The sequence below is a fragment of the Mobula birostris genome, chromosome 23, assembly GCF_030028105.1.
Source record: "Mobula birostris isolate sMobBir1 chromosome 23, sMobBir1.hap1, whole genome shotgun sequence".
NCBI classification, from domain to species: Eukaryota; Metazoa; Chordata; class Chondrichthyes; order Myliobatiformes; family Myliobatidae; genus Mobula; species Mobula birostris.
This window is the reverse complement of record NC_092392.1, coordinates 60031006-60052450: the sequence shown is the minus strand read 5'-3', so window position 1 is coordinate 60052450 and position 21445 is coordinate 60031006. Positions and strand designations below refer to the sequence as shown.

The 21445-nt window shown below is 44.3% G+C and overlaps 1 protein-coding gene across 3 annotated transcripts in view; it reads left to right on the top strand.

Annotated features, from left to right (window-relative positions):
* Positions 1-21445, top strand: part of LOC140186655 (uncharacterized protein C3orf20-like) — a 144129-nt gene that overhangs the window by 35796 nt on the left and 86888 nt on the right. For all 3 annotated transcript variants that reach the window (XM_072241061.1, XM_072241060.1, XM_072241062.1), the window contains exons 7-8: positions 3495-3594; positions 19221-19445. In XM_072241061.1, the coding sequence (XP_072097162.1) occupies positions 3495-3594; positions 19221-19445 (325 nt within the window). The remainder of the gene's footprint in view (positions 1-3494; positions 3595-19220; positions 19446-21445) is intronic.

Here is a 21445-nt window from a genome sequence, read left to right as displayed (position 1 = left end):
TTGTTCCGATGCTTTGATTGAACCCAATAAGATGACGATTTTTCTTTCTGTGTTATGAGAAAATACAACATGGATATTAAATTCAAAATTATGCCTTAGTTATGCAGGGTAGCAAAGAGACTTCATCTGAAGTACAGGTTTCCCACGCCATCCGAAGGTAGAACGTTCCTATGAAACGGTTCATAAGCTGGAATGTCGTAAAGTGAAGTAGCAATTACCATTTATTTATATGGGAAAAATTTGTGAGCGTTCGCAGACCCAAAAAATAACCTACCAAATCATGCCAAATAACATATAAAAAAAACCTAAAATAACAGTAACGTATAGTAAAAGTAGGAATAATATGATAGTTATACAGCCTATATAAAGTAGAAATACTTTTCTACAATCATTACTGAACTGTTCTCCGTAGTGAAAATCTCACGCAAGCGCTCTCAACAGAAACATGGTGCAAGCGCTCTTGGCAGAAACACTCTCTCCAGTAACCTTTAAGCTATGAAGCTGCCAAATCATACCAAATAACACATAAAAATACACAGCCTAGATAAAGTAGAAATAATGTATGTACAGTGTAGTATCACTTACCGGAATTGGGAAGACAGTGCTGAGCACACTGATGATGGTGTGTTAGGCTGAGTTGTTGGAAGTTGGGGTGGTGCAGTGGCCCCCACCCTTCGGGCAGCGACCCGATACCGATCCGCGAAGAATGCAGGGGTGCAGCGGTAGCCGGGACGCACCCAGCACATCTTTAAGAAAAAAGCTGAAATAAACAAGCTAATTAATTAGGTGCTGCCCAGCACGTAAATGTTGGCCCAGATCAGAGGCGACGCAATCCGAGTGGCACCTAATTAATTAGCTTGTCTATTTCGGCTTTTTTTCTTAAAGATGTGCTGGGTGCGTCCCAGCTTCCGCTGCACCACTGCATGCTTCGCGGATCGGTATCGATCCGCAGCCCAGCAGTTGGGACCACTGGGGTGGTGGGACACTGGAGTGTCATCTCATCATCGTCTGTTTCCATCAGGGCAGGCAGATCATCTTCTTCGATGTCTGCCTGCCTTGATGTCGAAGGTCGAGGTTCGTCGTCTGGTGGCTGACGTGGAAGGCTTGAAAAACGACAGTATTCCTGACTGCTTAGCCTTGCACATTTTTCTATCATACAGTTCTTTGTAAGCACTCAAACCATCCTGCAAATATGCCCTAAACCTATGTACCCTTTCAAAATTAAAGTCGTACTTTTCTGCAATCATTGCAGCAAAAATCTCACGCAATTGCTTCACGTTCAGTTCCTGGATGACTTCACTTTCAGTCCGTTCGCTACTGCATTCGGTTTCGATTGTTATCCTTTCCTCTTCCAATTGCATCAGCTCTTCATTTATCAGTTCTTGGTCATGGGATGCCAAAACCTCTTCAACATCATCTTCGTCAACTTCCACAAGCCAAACTCACTTTGTCGTTACTTCGTTCACCATGATTGAAACGCTTAATTATGTTTAGTTTTACGCTAAGTATAACACCCTTATGAGCTCTTTTAGGCTTTTCCGATACCTTAGAACTCATCTTGCAAACGGATGCTCAAAATAAATCGACGTTAAGCACAGATGCTCACAGACACGTGTTTAAGCAATGCCGGCTAGAATGCAGTTCCAGGGGAGGAGCTTGGCTACTTGGGGCACGCGCTGCCTTTTTTCATAACAGTGAAAACACCTTCTGTTAGCGAAAACAGGTAACTGATGTAGGTCTTTCGTAACAGCGAGGTGTCGTAAAGCGAACGTTCGAAAAGCGGGGGACACCTGTACTGTGAATAATACATGGTAGCGTAGTGGTTAGCATGACGTGTTCCAGAGTTCAGAGTTCAATTCCGGCAGTATTCTGTAACGAGTCTCTGTACGTCCTCCCCGTGGAATGCGTGGGGTTTCTTGAGGTCCTCCCACAGTTCAAAGACATATCACGTAGGTTAACTGGTCATTGTAAATTGTTCCGTGATTAGGTTACGGTTAATTGGGTTTGTTGCTCAATACTGGAGAGGCGTAGCTCGAAGGGCTGAGGGCCTAATCTGCACTGTATCACTCAGTAAATAACTAAATAAACAAATAACATTGGTCTCCTTATTTAAGGAAGAATGTGAAGGTATTGAGGCAGTTCAGAGAAGTTTTACCAGACTGACATCTACAATAGCTGCACTGTTCTCTGAGAAAAGGTTGGCCACGGTAAGCTTGCGTCTACCAGAGACTAGAGGACGGCACATATTGAAGATGAGTAAGGGCTAAGTTCAAAGGAGGTGTGCAGGGCAGCTGTTTTACACAGAGAGTGGTGGTGCCTGGACTGTGCTGGAGTGGTGGGGGTGGGGGAGACAGAAGCAAATATAATGGAGGTGTTCAAGGGGGTCTTAGAAGGGCACATAGATGTAGATGTGCAGGAAATGGACATTGTGTAGGCAGCAGAATTAGTGGGTTACTAATTTAATTAGTTTAGCACAGTATTGTGGGCTGAGAGCCTGTTCCTGTGCTGTGCTGTTCTGTTCTATGATCAACGAGTAAGAGGGGATAATTGAAACACACAAAATCATGAGGCTGATAACAAGATACCTATGGTGAAGATGTTTCATCTTATGGGAGTCAGTGAGTCTGGAAGTTGAGGTCCAATGACTGAAGCCCTGGGTGTGTGACTCTGTTTCCACTGGGGAAGTCAGAGTGCTGATGCCTGCAAGCCTGCAAGTCCAGGGGAGGCTGGAGGCCCGGGGGCGGCCTGTCCTGGAGTTGGAGGGCTAAGAGTGTGAGTGTGTGTGTGCGTGTGTGTGTGTGTGTGTGTGTGTGTGTGTGTGTGTGTGTGTGTGTGTGAGTGAGAGTGTGAGTGTGTGTGAGTGTGAGTGAGTGAGAGTGTGAGTGTGTGTGTGAGTGAGTGTGTGTGTGCGCGCGCGCGCGTGAGTGAGTGAGTGTGAGTGTGTGTGTGTGAGTGAGTGTGAGTGTGTGTGTGTGAGTGAGTGTGTGTGTGTGCGCGAGTGAGTGTGTGTGTGTGTGTGTGTGTGTGTGTATTGGTGAGTTGGCGGTAGGACGGAGAGGTGTTTTTTTGCTATCGTTGTTGCTGTTGTTCTGCTGAACATGGTGGGCCTGCTAACTTGGTGTCAGAGTGAGTGGTGACACTTGTGTCTACCGCCAGCACGTCCTTAGATTGCAAACACAAAAAATTCTGCCGATGCTGGAAATCCAAAACAACACACACAAAATGCTGGAGGAGCTCAGCAGGCCAGGCAGCATCTAAGGAAAAGAGTACAGTTGACGTTTCGGGCTGAGAGCATTCATCAGAACTCCTTCTCTTTCCCATAGATGTTGCCTGGTCGGCTGACATCCTTAGATTGTGTTGGTTGTTAATGCAGATGACACCTGTCGCTGTACACACAGTGGTACACCTCATGTACCAGGATTTTCCAGCTTACTTGCTGGGAGCGAATTTTTAAACCTGTTGCTACACACCATGTTTCATGCATTGTTTGCTAGGCTGGATTATTGAGCCATACGATGACACCCTCGCGAAAGTCGACTGGAAGACAATCTACGCCTTAATGTTGGAGAAGATTCAAGCTGCAAATTCAAAGATGTAAGTATTGAAAATTGAATCATCCCCTAACTTGTTACTGAGCTAGATACAGCAAGATGACAAAGCATTGGAGAAGATGCAAAGAAAATACATGGACAAGTGCAGAGTTCAGGTGCAGGTCAATGGGACTGAGCAGAATAATAGTTCAACATGGACTAGATGGGCTGAAGGGCCTGTTTCTGTGCTGTAGTGTTTTATGACTATATAGCTCTAAGATCTAACAGGAATGCAGAACTTTAGTTATGGAAAAGCAAATGACATCTGTGATTGTTTTCCTATTAGTAAATGGATTTAATAGGGCTGTTCAAATTGAACACAGAATATATAACTCCTCACAGAGTACAGGCCCTTCGGCTCACGATGTTATGCCATCCTTATAGCCTACTCTGAGTTCAACCTAACTCTTCCCTCCCCATAGCCCTCCATTTTTCTATCATCCGTGTTCCTGTCTAAGTATCCCTTAAATCTCCCGATTTTTAAATCTCTCTACCACCCATCACTGGCCGCGTGTTCCAGGCAGCTACTGCTCTCTGTGTAAAAATCTTACCTCTGACATCCTCCCTATACTTTCCCCCAATCAACTTAAAAGAATATCCAATTGTATTAACCATTGTCGCCCTGGGAAATAGACACTGCCATTCTGCTTGACCCATGCTTCTTATCATCTTATACACCTCTAGCAAATCACCTCTCCTCTTCCTTCACTCCAGCGAGGAAAGACCATCAGACATAAGCACAGAATCAGGCCAGCTGGCCCATTGAGTCACTCCATTTCATCACAGCTGATCAATTTCCCTCTCAACACTATTTTCCTGCCTTCTCTTTGTAACTTTTCTTGTCCGGACTAATCAAGAACCTATCAACTTCCGCCTTAAATACACCCAATGATCTGGTGCCACAGCCGCCTGTGGCAATGAACTCCACAGATTACCAAAGTTCAAAGTAAATTTTTTATCGAAGTACATATATGTCACTATATACAATCCCGAGATACATTGCCTTGTGGACATACTTAATAAATCCATAGCATAGTAACCATAACAAAATCAGTGAAAGACCACAGCAACTTGGGCATTCAACCAGTGTGTACAAAGAAATAATAACAAATAAATAAGCAATAAATATCAAGAACATGAGATGAAGAGTCCTTGAAAATGAGTCCATGGGTTGTGGAATCATTTCAATGATGGGGCAAGAAAGGTTGAGTGAAGCTATCCACTTTTGTTCAAGAGCCTGATGGTAGAGGGGTAATAACTGTTCCTGAACCTAAGGCTCTTGTACTTCTTCCTGATGGCAGCAGTGAGAAGAGAACGTGTCCTGGGTGGTGGGGGTCCCTGCTGATGGATGCTGCTTTTCTGCGACAGTGTTTCCTGTAGATGTGCTCAATGGTGGGGAGGGCTTTACCCGTGATGGACTGGGCCATATCCACTACTTTTTGTAGGATTTTCCATTCAAGGGCATTGGTGTTTCCGTACCAGGCTGTGATGCAGCCAGTCAATATACTCTGCACTACGTATCTACAGAAGTTAGTTAAAGTTTCAGATATCATGCTGAATCTTTGCAAACTCCTAAAGGAGTAGAGGTGCTGCCGTACTTTGTCTGTAATTGCACTTACATGCTGCGCACAGGACAGGTCCCCCAAAATGATAGCACCGAGAGATTTAAAGTTGCTGACTTTCTGACCTCTGATCCTCTGATGAGGACTGGCTGATGGACCTCTGGCTTCCTTCTGCTGAAGCCAATAACCAGCTCCCTGGACTTGCTGACATTGAGTGAGAGGTTGTTGTTATGGCACCACAGTCAGATTTTCTACCTCCCTCCTATATGCTGATTCATCACCATCTTGGATTCAGCCTATGGTAGTGGTATCATCAGCAAACTTGAATATGGCTTTGGAACTGTTCTTGGCCACACAGTCATAAGTGCAGAACAATTAGAGCAGAGATCTATGCATACAGCCTTGTGGTGCACAACCCTCCAGCTGAAGAAATTCATCCTCATCTCCATTCCAAATGGACATCTCTCTATTATGAGGCTGTGCCCTCTGCTCCAAGACTCCCCCACCATAGGGAACATCCTCTCCACATCCACTCTAGGCCTTTCAACATTCGATGTTTCAATGAAATCCACCCTCATTCTTCTAAATTCCAGTGAGTACAGGTCCAGAGTCATTAACGCTTCCCATATGATAACCCTTTCATTCCCAGAATCATTCTCGTGAACCTCCTCAGCACATCCTTTCTTAGATAAGGCACCAAAAACTCTCAATACTGCAAGTGATGCCTGACCACAGCCTTATAAAGACTCAGCATTACATTCTTGCTTTTATTTTTCATTATCATCATCATCAGGTGCCGTGCCCAGTTTGAGCTTTGACTGCCATGGCCCACACACTCCTGTTTCGGGTCAAGTGGATCAATTCATTGGTATCCATTTCCAGTTCGCTGGCTGCTGTCTCCATCATCATTTGTCCTTGTCCTCCCCTTGCTTTCTTCCCTTCAATCTTTCCCATAATTACCGTGCATTCTAACTCCTCTTTCCTAATCACATGTCCAATGACGTTATGTTGCCTTTTCATGATCTCATGCATTATTTCTCTTTTTGTGCTTGCTCTGTTCATGACATCCTCATTAGATATTTGTTTCATCCATGATATTCTTTGCATCCTCCTCAAAAACCACATCTCTGCTGCTTCAATTCCTTTCCTCATGTTACTAGATATTGTCCAACATTCTGAGCCATATAGCATAACTGGATAAACGTAACATTTCAGTACTCTGAGGCAGGTTGTCATGCCTAGTTTAGTGTTGGTCAGTATACTCTTCATTCTCATAAAGGTGTCTTTTGTCATCCCTATTCTTCTTTTGATGTCCATGTCGCACCTGCTATCTGATGTCACCCAGCTTCCTAAGTAGCAAAAGTTCTGTATTTGTTTTATGTCTTCCCCGTTTGCAGATAGGATTCTCCTTCTTTTTGGATATCACCATACATTCTGTCTGTTTGCAATTGATAGATAGACCCATTTTTGCACTTTCTTCAACAATTACATCAATTAAATTTTGTAGTTCTTCCTCCGTACTTGCAATTAACACAGTGTCATCTGCATATCCGAAATTATTGATGTTTTATAATTTAGGCCTCTCGAAATTAATGCTAACATTGCATTTGCTTTCCTCACCAATGATTTAAAGTGCAAGTTAACCTTTAGGGAATCCTGCACAAGGACTCCCAAGACCCTTTGCACCCCTGATTTTTGAACTTTCTCCCTATTTAGAAAATAGCCCGTGCCTTTATTCCTTAAGACCATCGAACCATAAGACATAGGAGCAGAATTAGGCCATTCAGCCCATCGAGTCTGCTCTGTCATTCCGTCATAGCTGATCCCAGATCCCATTCAACCCCGTACACCTGCCTTCTCACCATATCATTTGATGCCCTTTCCGACCAGGAAATGATCAACTTCTGCCTTAAATATACCCACAGTCTTGACCTCCATCGCAGTCTGTGGCAGAGCATTCCACAGGTTAGCTATTCTCTGGATAAAAAAATTCCTCCTTGCCTCTGTTCTGGACACACCCCACCACAGGAAACATCCTCTCCACATCCACCCTATCTAGTCCTTTCAACATTCGATAGGTTTCAATGAGATCCTCCTCCCCACCCCAGCATTCTTCTAAATTCCGGTGAGTACAGGCCCAAAGCTGTCAAACGCTCCTCATATGTTAACCCCCTCATTCCCAGAATCATCCCCTCGAGCCTCCTCTGGACTTTCTTCAATGACAGCACATCCTTTCTGCGATATGGGGCACAAAACTGTTGACAACACTCCAAGTGCAGCCTGACTAGTGTCTTATAAACATTATCTCCTTGCTCTTATATTCTACTCCCCTTGAAATAAATGCCAACATTGCATTTGCCTTCTTTACCACAGACTCAACCTGTAAATTAATCTTCTGGGTGTCTTACACGAGATCTCCTAAGTCCCTCTGCACCTCTGATGTTTGAACCTTTTCCCCATTTAGATAATAGTTTGCACTATTGTTCCTTTTACTAAAATGAATTATCATATATTTCCCAACACTGTATTCCATTTGCCACTTTTTTGCTCATTCTTCCAATTTGTCTATATCCTGCTGCAATCGCATGGCTTCCTCAGCACTACCTACCCCTCCACCTATCTTTGTATTGTCCGCAAACTTTGCCACAAAGCCATCAATTCCAATATCCAAGTCATTGACCAACAATGTGAAAAGTAGCAGTTCCAATACTGACCCCTGAGGAACACCACTAGTCACTGGCAGCCAAGCAGAAAAGGCCCCCGTTATTCCCACTCGCTGCCTCCTGCCTGTCATCCCCTATCAATTCCAGTATCTTTCCTGTAACGCCATAGGGTTTTAACCTATTAAGGAGCCTTATGTGTGGCATCCTAACAAATGCCTTCTGAAAAACCGAGTAAATGACATTCACTGCCTCTCCTTTGTCCACCCTGCTTGTTACTTCCTCAAAGAACTCTAGCAGATTTTTCAGGCAAGATTTCCCTTTTCAGAAATCATGCTGACTTGGACTTATCATTAGTCTTCAAGTACCCCGAAACCTCATCCTTAATAATGAACTCCAACACTTTCCCAACCACTGAGGTTAGGCTAACTGATCTAACCTTTCTTTTGCTTTCCTCCCTTCTGAAAGAGGAAATGTCATCTGCAATCTTCCAGTCCTCTGGGACCATACCAGAATCAAGTGATTCTTGAAAGGTCATGACCAAAGCATCAGTTATCTCTTCAGCAACCTCTCTCAGGATTCTGAGATGTAGTCCATCTGGTCAAGGTGATTTAAGACTTTTGAGTTTGCCTAGCACTTTTCCCATAGTAATAGCAATGGCTCTCACTCCTGCTCCCTGACACTCACGGACCTCTGGCACGCTGCTAGTGTCTTCCACAGTGAGAAAGATGCTAAGTACTCATTAAGTTCATCTGCCATTTCTTTGTCCCCCATTACTACCTCACCAGCATCATTTTCCAGTGGTCACATAGCAACTCTCAGCTCCCTTTTATTTTTTTATGTAACAAAAACACCTTTAGTATCCTGCTTTATATTATTGGCTAGTTTGCCCTGATATTTCACCTTTTCCCTTCTTATAGCTTTTTTAGTTGCCTTTTGTTGGACTTTAAAAGCTTCCCAATCATCCAACTTCCCACTCACTTTTGCTACATTATATGTCCTCTCCTTGTCTTTATGCAGTCTTTAACTTCTTTTGTCAGCCACGGTTGCCTTCCCCTGCCATTTGAGATCTTTTTCCTCTGTGGATATATCTATCCTGTGCCTTGTGAACTATCCCCAGAAACTTCAGCCATCTCTACTCTGCCAACATCCCTGCCAGTGTCCTCCTCCAATCCACCTGGGCAAGCTCCTCTCTCATGCCTCTGTAATTCCCTTTATTCCACTGTGATACTGATACGTGTGAGTTATGCTTCTCCCTCTCAAATTGCACTATGAATTAAATCATATTATGATCACTGCCTTCTAAGGATTCCTTTACATTAAGCTCCCTAATAAGATCTGAGTTATTACACAACACCCAGTCTAAGATAGCCTTTCCTTGAGTAGGCTCAAGCACAAGCTGCTCTAAAAAGCCATCTCGTAGGCATTTAACAAATTCCCTCTCTGACGATCTGACACAAACTTGATTTTTCCAATCCGCTTGCATATTGAAGTCCCCCATTACAATTGTGTTATTACCCCTATTACATGCTTTTTCCTTCTCCCTTTGCAATCTCAATCCCAACTTGACTAATATTTGGAGGTCTATATATGATTCCCATAATGGTTTTTTAACCCTTGCAGTTTCTTAACTCCACCCACAAAAATTCAACATTCTCTGACCGTATGTCACCTCTTTCTAAAGTTGTAATTCCATCTCTAAACAACACAGCCACACTGCTGCCAATGCCTTCCTGCCTGTCCTTGCGATACAAAGTGTATCCTTTGATGTTAAGCTCCCAACTATGGCCTTCTTTCAGCCACAACTCAGTGATCCCCACAACGTCATACCGACCAATCTCTTATTGCACCATGAATTCCTCCACCTTATTCCGAATACTATGCACATTTAAATACTGCACCTTCAGTCCTGCATTCTTCACCCTTTTGAATTTTGCTTCTGTGGAATGATTTAACTATTTGCTCTGTCTGCATTTGTACCCAATCATTGGCTTGTCCTTCCTTACATTCACATTACACCCAGCATTTACTTGTAAACCTGCTGGCTCATCCTCAGCTCTATCATCCTGGTCCCCATCCTCCTGCAATATTAGTTTAAACCTGTCCCGACAGCTCTAGTAAACGTACCCACAAAAATATTGGTCCCACTTGGATTCAAGTGCACCCGTCCTTCTACCAAAGTGCAGTACCATGCACTTCCCTATGATATATTCCATTGCCACTTCTTTGCCCATTATCCTAATCTGTCTAAGTACTTCTCTAGCCTTCCTGCTTCCTCAACACTAACTGCCCCTCCTCCTATCTTCATATTGCCTGCAAACTTGCCCACAAAGCCATCAATTCCGTCATCTAAATCATTAATGTACAGTGTTAAAAGAAGCAGTCCCAACACCGACCCCGGTGTAAAACCATTAGTCATCGGCAGTCAAACAGAAAAGGCCCTCTTTATTCCTACTCTTTACCAACTGCCAATCAGCCAGTGTTCTACCCATGTTAGTATCTTTCCTATAATACAATGGTCTCTTATCTTGCTAAGCAGCTCCATGTGTGGCACCTTGTCAAAGGCCTTCTGAAAATCCAAGAACACAGTACCCACTCATTTGTCTATCCTGCTTGTTATTTCTTCAAAGAATTCCAACATATTTTTTTCAGGCAGGATTTTTCCTCAAGGAAAACATGCTGACTTTGGCCTATTTTTTCATGTACCTCCAAGTACTCCGAGATGACCTTATCCTAACAATCAACTTCAACATTTTTCCAATTGTTAAAGTCAGGCTAACTAGCCTATAACTTCCTTTCTTTTGCCTCTCTCCCTTCTTGAAGAGTGGAGTGCCATTTGTGATTTTCTAGTCGTCCAGAACCATGCCAGAATCTATGGATTCTTGAAAGATCATTACTAATGTCTCCACAGTCTCTACACGTATCTCTTTCTGATACCTGGGGTGTAGTCCATCTGGTTCAAGTCACTTATCTACATTCAGACCTTTCAGCTTCCCAAACAGCTTCTCCCTAACAATAGTCACTACCCTCACTTTTGCCCCTTGACACTTGAACTTCTGACTTCCTGCTAGTGTCTTCCACAGTGGGGACTGATGCAAAGTACCTAAAGTCTAACTTGCTCAACCCATCCTCATTAAACATGCTCTCTAATCCAGGCAGCACCCTGGTAAATCTCCTCTGCACTCTTCTTAAAGCTTCCACATCCTTCCTATAATGAGTGGACTAGAACTGAAGACAGAGTGGTCTAACCTGAGTTTTATGAAGTTGTAACATTAGAGCACGCAGTTGTGCAGTGGTTAGCACAATGCTGTTACAATTTAGGGTGTCGAAGTTCGGAATTCAATCCTGGTGTCCGATGTAAGGAGTTTGTATACGTGTGGGGTTCCTCTGGTTGCTCCAGTTTCCTCTCACAGTCCGGAGACATACTGGTGAGTAGGTTCATTGGTATGGTAAATTGTTCTGCGATTAGACTAAGGGCTAAATTGATGGGTTGCTGGCAGCTCAGCTGGAAGAGACTTTTCCACACTGTATTTCTAAATAAGTAAGTAAACAGACATTACCTCAAGCCTCTTGAACTCAGTCCTCAACTAATGAAGGCGAATACCCCATACAACTATCACCTATCAACTTGCATGGCAATTTCAAGCAATCTTTGGACTTGGACCTTAAGATCTCTTTGTTCCTCCACACTGCTGTGAATCCTGCCATTAACTTTGTATGGTACAATTAAGTTTGATCTTTCAAAGTACATCATTTCACACTTTTCTGGATAGAACTTCATTTGCCACTTCTCAGCCGAGCTCTACATCTTGCCACTGTCCCATTGTAACCTACAACAACCTTCTACACTATCCACAAAACCACCAGCCTTTGTTTTATCTGCAAACGCATTAACTCACCTTTCTATTTCCTCATTCTGGTCGTTTATCAAAATCACAAATAGCTGGGGTGCCAGAATAAATCCCTGAGGAACACCACTGGTCACTGCCCTCCAGGCAGAATATGCTCCAACTACTACTGCCCTTTGCCTTCTGTGGACAAGCCAATTCCAAATCCACAAGGCTAGGTTTTCCTTGTCCCATGCTTCCTAGCTTTCTGAAGAGCCTTGTTGAATGCCTTATTAAAATCCATATACACCACATCCACCACTCTATCTTCATCAACTCGTAAGGGAGAATGAGGCAGTCATAGATGAGAGCTACAGGGAGGTAGTCACACCTAGGCTGTTGGAAGCAGGTCGTTGGGTGACAGTCAGATGGGGGAAAGCAAAGGTGAGCAGACAAGTAGTGCAGAGCACCCCTGTAGCCATTCCCCTGAATAATAAGTTTACTGTCCTGGATACTGTTGACGTGGACAACCGACCGGGGTGAGCCACGGTGGCACGGCCTCCAGCACTGAGGCTGACCCTGTGGTACAGAAGGGTGGGATGGAGAAGAGGAGAGCTGTCATCATTGGGGACTCTATAGTTAGGGGAGCAGACAGGAGATTTTGTGGACGTGAGAAGGACACCCGCATGGTTTGTTGCCTCCCGGGTGCCAGGGTCCGGGATGTCTCTGATCGGGTGCACGACATCCTGGTACGAGAGGGAAAGCAACCAGAAGTTGTGATACATGTTGGGACCAACGACATAGGCAGGAAGAGGGATGAGGTCCTGAAGCGTGAGTTTCGGGAATTAGGCAGAAGGCTGAAGAACAGGGCCTCAAGGGTGATGTCCTCAGGATTGCTGCCAGTGCTACGTGACAGAGATGGTAAGAATTGGAGGAAATGGCAGATGAATGCGTGGCTGAGGAGTTGGTGCAGGGAGCAGGGTTTTAGATTTTTGGATCATTGGGATCTCTTCTGGGGAAGGTGGGACCTGTACAGATTGGATGGGTTGCACCTGAACTCGAGGGGGAGCAATATCCTTGCAGGTAGGTTTGCTAGCATGGTTCGGGAGGGTTTAAACTAATTTGCGAGGGGGATGGGACTCAGAGCGGTAGAGCAGTGGAAGAATTGCATGGAGTAAAGCCAGATCTAACATATAGAGAGGTTTTGAGGAAAGAGAAGCAGAATAGAGGGTGTGAAGGTAGTAAGGTAGAAGGACAAAAGTGCGTGTACTTCAATGCAAGAAGCATTAGGAACGAAGATGATGAACTGAGAGCTCGGATGTCTGTCTGTCTAGGTACCATATCCGATGCAGACTTTGGTGACCATGGTTTTCCATATAGACCTATCCTTTGTTCTTTGGATGACTTCCATTTCCCGATGTGTAGCCACCTGGCTATGCTTTTGATGTACATAAGCCGAGGTCCTCCTCTAGGTTTGCTCCCCTCGATCTTTCCAGACAGCATGAGTTTTTCTAGTTCATCGTTCTGCATGATGTGTCCTAGGAATCTGAGTTGTCTTTCTCTTATTGTTGGTATGAGTGATCAAACTTTTGAGCTCTTCTGAGAACTTCTTCATTTGATGTGTGTGTGTGGTCCATGATATTTTTAACATTCTCCTGTAGAACCATAATTCAGCTGCTTCTAGTCTCTTTTCCATTGCTGAGGAAATGGTCCAGCATTCACTTCCATAAGTCAGGATAGAATAAATGTAACACTGCAGTATTCTATTTTTAGTTTACGTGCTCATCTTTCTGTCTGTTAATATGGTCTTCATTTTTTGGAAAGCTTCTTTCGTCATTGCTATTCTGTATTTGATATCTGTGTCGCACCTGCCATTACTTGTTATTAGACTGCCAAGGTATCTGAATTTGTTGACTTGTTTGATGTTTGTATTTCCGAGCTTGATCACACACATTGTAGGATGTATGTCTTTCTGGAGATGACCATGCTTTCGGTCTTCTTGGTGTTGATTGAGAGGCCTCTGCGATTGCTGAGAGCTTGGATAGATACATGGAATTATGATGTAGTGGCCATTACAGAGACTTGGCTGGCACCAGGGCAGGAATGGATTCTCAATATTCCTGGATTTCAGTGCTTTAAAAGGGATGGGGGAGGGGAGGGGAGGAGGGGTGGCTTTACTGGTCAGGGATACTATTACAGCTACAGAAAGGGTGGGTAATGTAGCAGGATCCTCTTTTGAGTCAGTATGGGTGGAGGTCAGGAACAGGAAGGGAGCAGTTACTCTACTGGGAGTATTCTATAGGCCCCCTGGTGGCAACAGAGATACAGAGGAGCAGATTGAGAGGCAGATTTTGGAAAGATGCAAAAATAACAGGGTTGTTATCATGGGTGACTTTAACTTCCCTAATATTGATTGGCACCTGATTAGTTCCAACAGTTTAGACAAGGCAGAATTTGTTAAGTGTGTCCAGGATGGATTCCTGTCACAGTATGTTGACAGGCCGACTAGGGAGAATGCCATACTAGATCTAGTATTAGGTAACAAACCGGGTCAGGTCACAGATCTCTCAGTGGATGAGCATCTGGGGGACAGTGACCACCGCTCCCTGGCCTTTAGCATTATCATGGAAAAGGATAGAATCAGAGAGGATAGGAAAATTTTTAATTGGGAAAGGGCAAATTATTAGGCTATAAGGCTAGAACTTGCGGGTGTGAATTGGGATGATGTTTTTGCAGGGAAATGTACTATGGACATGTGGTCGATGTTTAGAGATCTCTTGCAAGATGTTAGGGATAAATTTGTCCTGGTGAGGAAGATAAGGAATGGTAGGGTGAAGGAACCATGGGTGACAAGTGAGGTGGAAAATCTAGTCAGGTGGAAGAAGGCAGCATACATGAGGTTTAGGAAGCAAGGATCAGATGGGTCTATTGAGGAATATAGGGTAGCAAGAAAGGAGCTTAAGAAGGGGCTGAGGAGAGCAAGAAGGGGGCATGAGAAGGCCTTGGCGAGTAGGGAAAAGGAAAACCCCAAAGCACTCTTCAATTATGTGAAGAACAAAAGGATGACAGGAGTGAAGGTAGGACTGATCAGAGATAAAGGTAGGAAGTTGTTCCTGGAGGTTGTGGAAGTGAGCGAGGTCCTCAATGAATACTTCTCTTCAGTATTCACCAATGAGAGGGAACTTGATGACAGTGAGGACAATATGAGTGAGGTTGATGTTCTGGAGCATGTTGATATTATGGGAGAGGAGGTGTTGGAGTTGTTAAAATACATTAGGACGGATAAGTCCCCGGGGCCTGACGGAATATTCCCCAGGCTGCTCCACGAGGCAAGGGAACAGATTGCTGAGCCTCTGGCTAGGATCTTTATGTCCTCATTGTCCACGGGAATGGTACCGGAGGATTGGAGGGTGGCGAATGTTGTCCCTTTGTTCAAAAAAGGTAGTAGGGATAGTCCAGGTAATTATAGACCAGTGAGCCTTACGTCTGTGGTGGGAAAGCTGTTGGAAAAGATTCATAGAGATAGGATATCTGAGCATTTAGAGAACCATGGTCTGATCAGGGACTGTCAGCATGGCTTTGTGAAGGGCAGATTGTGAACTAACAAGCCTGGTAGAGTTCCTTGAGGAGGTGACCAGGCATATAGATGAGGGTAGTGCAGTGGAAGTGATCTATATGGATTTTAGTAAGGCATTTGACAAGGCTCCACACGGTAGGCTTATTCAGAAAGTCAGAAGGCATGGGATCCAGGGAAGTTTGGCCAGGTGGATTCAGAATTGGCTTGCCTGCAGAAGGCAGAGGGTGGTGGTGGAGGGAGTACATTCAGATTGGAGGATTGTGACTAGTGGTGTCCCATAAGAATCTGTTCTGGCACCTCTACTTTTTTTATTAACGACCTAGATGTGGGGGTAGAAGGGTGGGCTGGCAAGTTTGCAGATGACACAAAGGTTAGTGGTGTTGTAGATAGTGTAGAGGATTGTCAAAGATTGCAGAGAGACATTGATAGGATGCAGAAGTGGGCTGAGAAGTGGCAGATGGAGTTCAACCCGGAGAAGTGTGAGGTGGTACACTTTGGAAGGACAAACTCCAAGGCAGAGTACAAAGTAAATGGCAGGATACTTGGTAGTGTGGAGGAGCAGAGGGATCTCAGGGTACATGTCCACAGATCCCTGAAAGTTGCCTCACAGGTAGATAGGGTAGTTAAGAAAGCTTATGGGGTGTTAGCCTTCATAAGTCGAGGGATAGAGTTTAAGAGTCGCGAGGTAATGATGCAGCTCTATAAAACTCTGATTAAGCCACACTTGGAGTACTGTGTCCATTTCTGGTCGCCTCACTATAGGAAGGATGTGGAAGCATTGGAAAGGGTACAGAGGAGATTTACCAGGATGCTGCCTGGTTTAGAGAGTATGGATTATGATCAGTGATTAAGAGAGCTAGGGCTTTACTCTTTGGAGAGAAGGAGAATGAGAGGAGACATGATAGAGGTATACAAGATATTAAGAGGAATAGATAAGGTGGATAGCCAGTGCCTCTTCCCCAGGGTACCACTGCTCAATACAAGGGGACATGGCTTTAAGGTAAGGGGTGGGAAGTTCAAGGGGGATTTTAGAGGAAGGTTTTTTACTTATAGAGTGGTTGGTGCGTGGAATGCACTGCCTAAGTCAGTGGTGGAGGCAGATACACTAGTGAAATTTAAGAGACTACTAGACAGGTAAATGGAGGAAATATCCAATCTGGCCCCAGGGACTTATCTATCCTAATGTTTTTCAAAAGTTCCAGCTCATCCTCTTTCTTAATATTGACATGTTCCAGCTTTTTAACCTGTTCTACGCTTCCCTCATATTTGTCGTTCCATCTCTCTGGCGAATATTGTAACAAAGTATTCAGTGAGGACCTCCTCTCCCTCTTCCAACTCTGGGCATGTTTCCTCTTTTATCAGTGATCAGTTCTATCCTGACACTAGTCATCCTCATGTTCTTCATTCATGCATAGAACTGCTTGGAGTTTTCTTTAATTCTGCTCACCAAGGACTTCTCATGCCCCCTTCTAACTTTCTTAATTGTTTTCTTAAGTTCTTTCCTAGCTACCTGATAGCTCTCAAGAGGCCAGTAAGATCTTTGCTTCCTAAACCTTGCATATGTTTCCTTATTCCTCCTCACTAGATGTTCCACATCTCCTGTCAACCATAGTTCCTTCACCTTTCCATCCCTTCCCTCTCATTGGGACAAACCTATCCAGAACCTCATGCAAAAGTGCTCCCTAAACCACCTCCACATTTCCAATGTCATTTCCCCAAGAACATCGGTTCCCAATTTTCATTCCTAAGTTCCTGCCTAATTGTATCATAATTAGCCCTCACCTAATTAAATACTTTCCCATACCATCTATGCCTATCCTTACCAAAGGCTATGGTAAAGGTCAGGGAATTGTGGTCACTTTCTCTGAAATGCTCATTCATTGAGAGATCTGCCACCTAGTACCAGATCCTACCTGGACTCTCCTCTAGTTGACCTGTTTACGTGTTTAATTAGGGGACGGCTAATTATGACGCTATAATGCAGTAATTTGGGAGCAATAATTAGATTCTCAGGGAATTCTTCAAGGACACACCTAATAAACTCTGCCCTATCTCAGTCTTTCGTACGAAGGAGGTGCCAATCACTATTTGGGAAGTTGAAGTCACCAATTCCAACAACCCTGTTATTTTTGCATCTTTCCAAAATCTGTCTTCTGATCTGCTCCTCAGTGTCCCTATTGGTACCAGGAGCCTATAGAATGCGACTATAGTGTGGTTGAAGTATTCCTGTTTCTGATGTTCATCCAAACTGAGTCGGATAATCCTCCCCACGATATCCATCCTTCTGCAGCTGCGATACTATCCCTGATTAGTAATGCCTCTCACCTACCTTTTCCCTCCCTCTCTGTCCCTTTTGAAACATCTAAACCTGCAACATCCAGCAGCCATTCTTTTGACAGCCAAGTCTCTATAATGGCCACCCCATTGTAGCTCCATGTACTGATCCAAGCTCTGCGTCCATCACCCTTGTTCCGGAGACACCTCGCATTAAAGTAAGCACATTTGAATCAACCAACTGATGAGACTGATGCTTTTTCCAGAGCCTATCCTTCCTCACAGTCTCTCTACACATTACATCTATCTTTACACCAACTCTGACCTAATATGAGATTCTCCGACCTATCACTCTGATTCCCAACCCCTTGCCAACCTAGTTTAAAAAGCCACCCCATAACCTGTAGCAAATCTGCCAAAAAGGATATTGGTCTCTCTCACATTCAGGCAGTCTGTCCCCAAAGCAAGTCATCACTTCTCTAAGAGAGATTCCAATGATCTAGAAATCTGAAACCCCACCTGCTGCACCAATTCCTCAGCCAAACATTCATCTGCGAAATCATTCTATTTTTACCCTCACTGGCATGTGGCACAAGCAGTAATCCAGAGATTACTACCCTTGTGATTCTGCTTTTTAACTCACTTCCTGGCTCCCTATTGTCACTCCTCAGGACCTCATCCCTTTGCCTACCTATGTCATTGGTGCCAATATGTACCACGACTTCTGAATGTTCTCCATCCCCTTTAAGGATGCCATGGGCTCAGTCTGAGATGTCTCTGATCCAGCTCCTGGGAGGCAACATACATTCTGGGTTGAATTGAAGAGGAATTTTGAAAAGAATAAATTAGGAGCAGGCTTTTCCACTGGCAGGGTTTGTAATCAAAAATTGTAGAAATGTTGTTATAAAAGCTACTGTGCTTGATTCTAAATACAAAATCCTCCCACATCCCCGAAAAATTTCCCCCGTGCTTTTTGGAAACAAATGGAAGGATGTTGCTGGTGGAGAACAACAGTCAAATGGGGTAGGTATGCAGAATCACATGGAATCAGAAACAAGCTCTTCAACCCAAATGCTTTTATACTCTCCACGAGTCTTCTCTTCCTTCCTCCATTGGAATATCCTACTTTTCCCCTTAAATCCATCTGTTGTACTTGCCGGAGTTACTTCTTGGTTCATATTATCACCACGGTCTAGGAAGTTCCTCACTGAGTTTACCCAGGACCATGATATTCTTATTTCCTCCAATTTGATCTTCTGTCTCAACTAAATGTTTTTATTCCCAACCTCTCTGGTGCCTCGATATGGATTTGTGCATGGATTGTGATTGCAAATGAGAAGATGGAGAAATCAGAGATGGGAAGGGCCAATAATTCCTTCTGTACTTTTAAAGGTTACATTTGTTGTTCTGGCAAACAAAGTAGATGTAACACACAAATGCTGAAGGAACTCAGCAGGTCAGGCAACATCTATGGAGGAGAATCAATAGTCAACATTTCAAGCTGGGATGCTGCATCGGGACTGGAAAGGAACCTTGGTCCAAAACGTACTGCTTATTCTACCTCCATAGATGCGACCTACCTGTTGAGTATTTTCTGTGTTGCTGTGGATTTCCAGCATCTGCAGAATCTCTTGTGCAAAAAAAAAAGTAGCTGGTTATAATAAATAAAGTGGATCAGCAGTTATGGGCCTAACTGGAAACACTTTATTCACTTTTTGTTTTCCATTCAGAAAATTGCAAAGCATGAGTATGGCGAAGCATGGATTCAACAAGCCAGTGATCCTCCTACACTATGAAGAGGCCAGAACTGTGCCCTTGGGCAAATACTGGAAGCAAGCGTTGGCCCCAGTGTTTGCTCTAAAGGATGGAAAACCTCCAATCCCAGCCATGAAAGTAGAAAATCCTGCATTAAATAAACTACATTATGCATTAAATGATGGATCGTGCATCATTTAGTATCCTTGAAACTTCAGTATTACTGTTTTCAATAACATTGACCCGTGTCTTCTGTTTAAAAATGCAGCGAATGGCATAAGAAGTTAGTGTAAGTAGTCTGAGTGAAGTGAAGCAGCACTTAATCCTGTGGCTGGAACAAGTAGGGTTATCAAGTTGTTTTTCCAAGAAAGGGGATTGAACCAAAAGAAGAGAAAGTTAAAGGTAAGGATCGACTGAGCTAAGGAAATGGAGATTCATATGGTTTTAACAAAGGTGAACAGTGAACAGTGGTATTCTAGTCATGGGGTAACAATGCTGAGGAGAGTAAGAATGAGAGGGAAGGACGAGAGTGACAGCAGATGGTGTGATTGCCAAGGTGGCTGACATGGGTCTGTACTCCTTAGAGTTTAGGAGAATGAAGGGTGAGCCCATTCAGTCAGACAAGATCCTAAAGGGATTTCCTGGGGTAAATGTTGAGATGTTTTCATTAGTAGGAGAATTGAGAACAAGGGAACATAACTACACGTGAATCTCCGGAGCTCTCTGCCCCTGAGGGCCATGGGGGCCTGATCATTTTTAAGATGGAGATAGATAAATATTTGAAAGATTAAGAAATTAAGGGCTTGGGGAGCAGTCTCAGAAGAGCAGTTGAGACCAGTACAGATTAGTCATGATCATACTGAATGGTGAACAGGACTGATGTGTCTGCTGGCCCATTCCTGCTCCTATTTCCCTGTATTTTTGTGTTTCCTGGAGTGGCTGGAGAGTATGAGAGTAATAGGGATGGGTGGAGTAATGGGAGAGTGAGTGAGATTGGGATCGGGAAGGGTTATAGTGTTGAGAAAGAAAGTGATGGGCGATCATGAATAATAGGAGAGTGAGAGTGATGCACGAGGGGAGAGTGAGAGTGATGCACGAGGGGAGAGTGAGAGTGATGTACGAGGGGAGGGTGAGAGTGATGTACGAGGGGAGGGTGAGAGTGATGCATGAGGGGAGGGTGAGAGTGATGCACAAAGGGAGGGTGATGTGGTAGGGTGATATAGTGTAGGAGTGAGTGATTGGGAGGGGGAATTGTTGGGGACTGAGTGATTGGTGGAACAGAGTAAGGTGCGTAAGGAGGGTGGGAAGTGATTAGACCAGATTACAGTGACAGGAAGCGGGAGCAAGAAGGGCAGGAGGAGAATACTGCCATGGGGCTGTGGAGAGAGTGTAAGATGAGAAAATAGAACAATGGGGTGGCTGGGACCCTGGGGGTCTGCTGGGGGCAGTGTACACAGGGATTGGCAGGGAGGTGAGGGGGATGGGATGTGTGCAGTTAGGAAGGGGGAATGACGGAGTGTGCTGAGTGAGAGTGATTGTGTGAGTACGGAGTGGCTGAGGACAGTGAGGAAGAAGCTGAGTGGGTAATGAGAGGTGATAGTGATGGAGAAAGGTAAGAATGGTGGGTGAAGGTGCGAGATATAAGTCATGGTGTGTTGGGAGGGTGAGAGTGAAAAGGGAGGGAAAATATTTGGGATAGTGAAGGGTGATGATGAGTTTGTGGTTGATGAGGGAAGAATGATGAAGAGTAATGGTGAGGAGGGAAGAGTGATGGAGAATTTAAGGGTGATGAGGGAAGACGGATGGAGAGGGATGAAGAGGGGTGGAGGGGTAAGTTGGGTTAGGAGAGGTGATCAGGAGTGTGAAAGGGAAGATGCGGGGTGGCAGAGATTGGACAAGGTATGAGGAGGAGTAATGGTAAGTAAGTGCAGTGACTGGTGTCAGGAATAATGCAGGAACTGAGAATGACGGTGAAGAGACAATGATGGAGGCGGGGAGTCAGGTGAGTGAGAGTGATGGGTGGGGAGTTCTAGGGAAAGGTGAGTGAGAGTGATAGAAACAGTTGAGTGTGGTGGGGAAGGATGATGGGGTGGGTGACACACTATGGGAGGGATGGAGAACGATAGGGGAGCTCGTGGAAGGATGGGGTGATTTATGGTCAGTACATTAGTCATGTTGAGGAATATGTCGCTTTTGAATT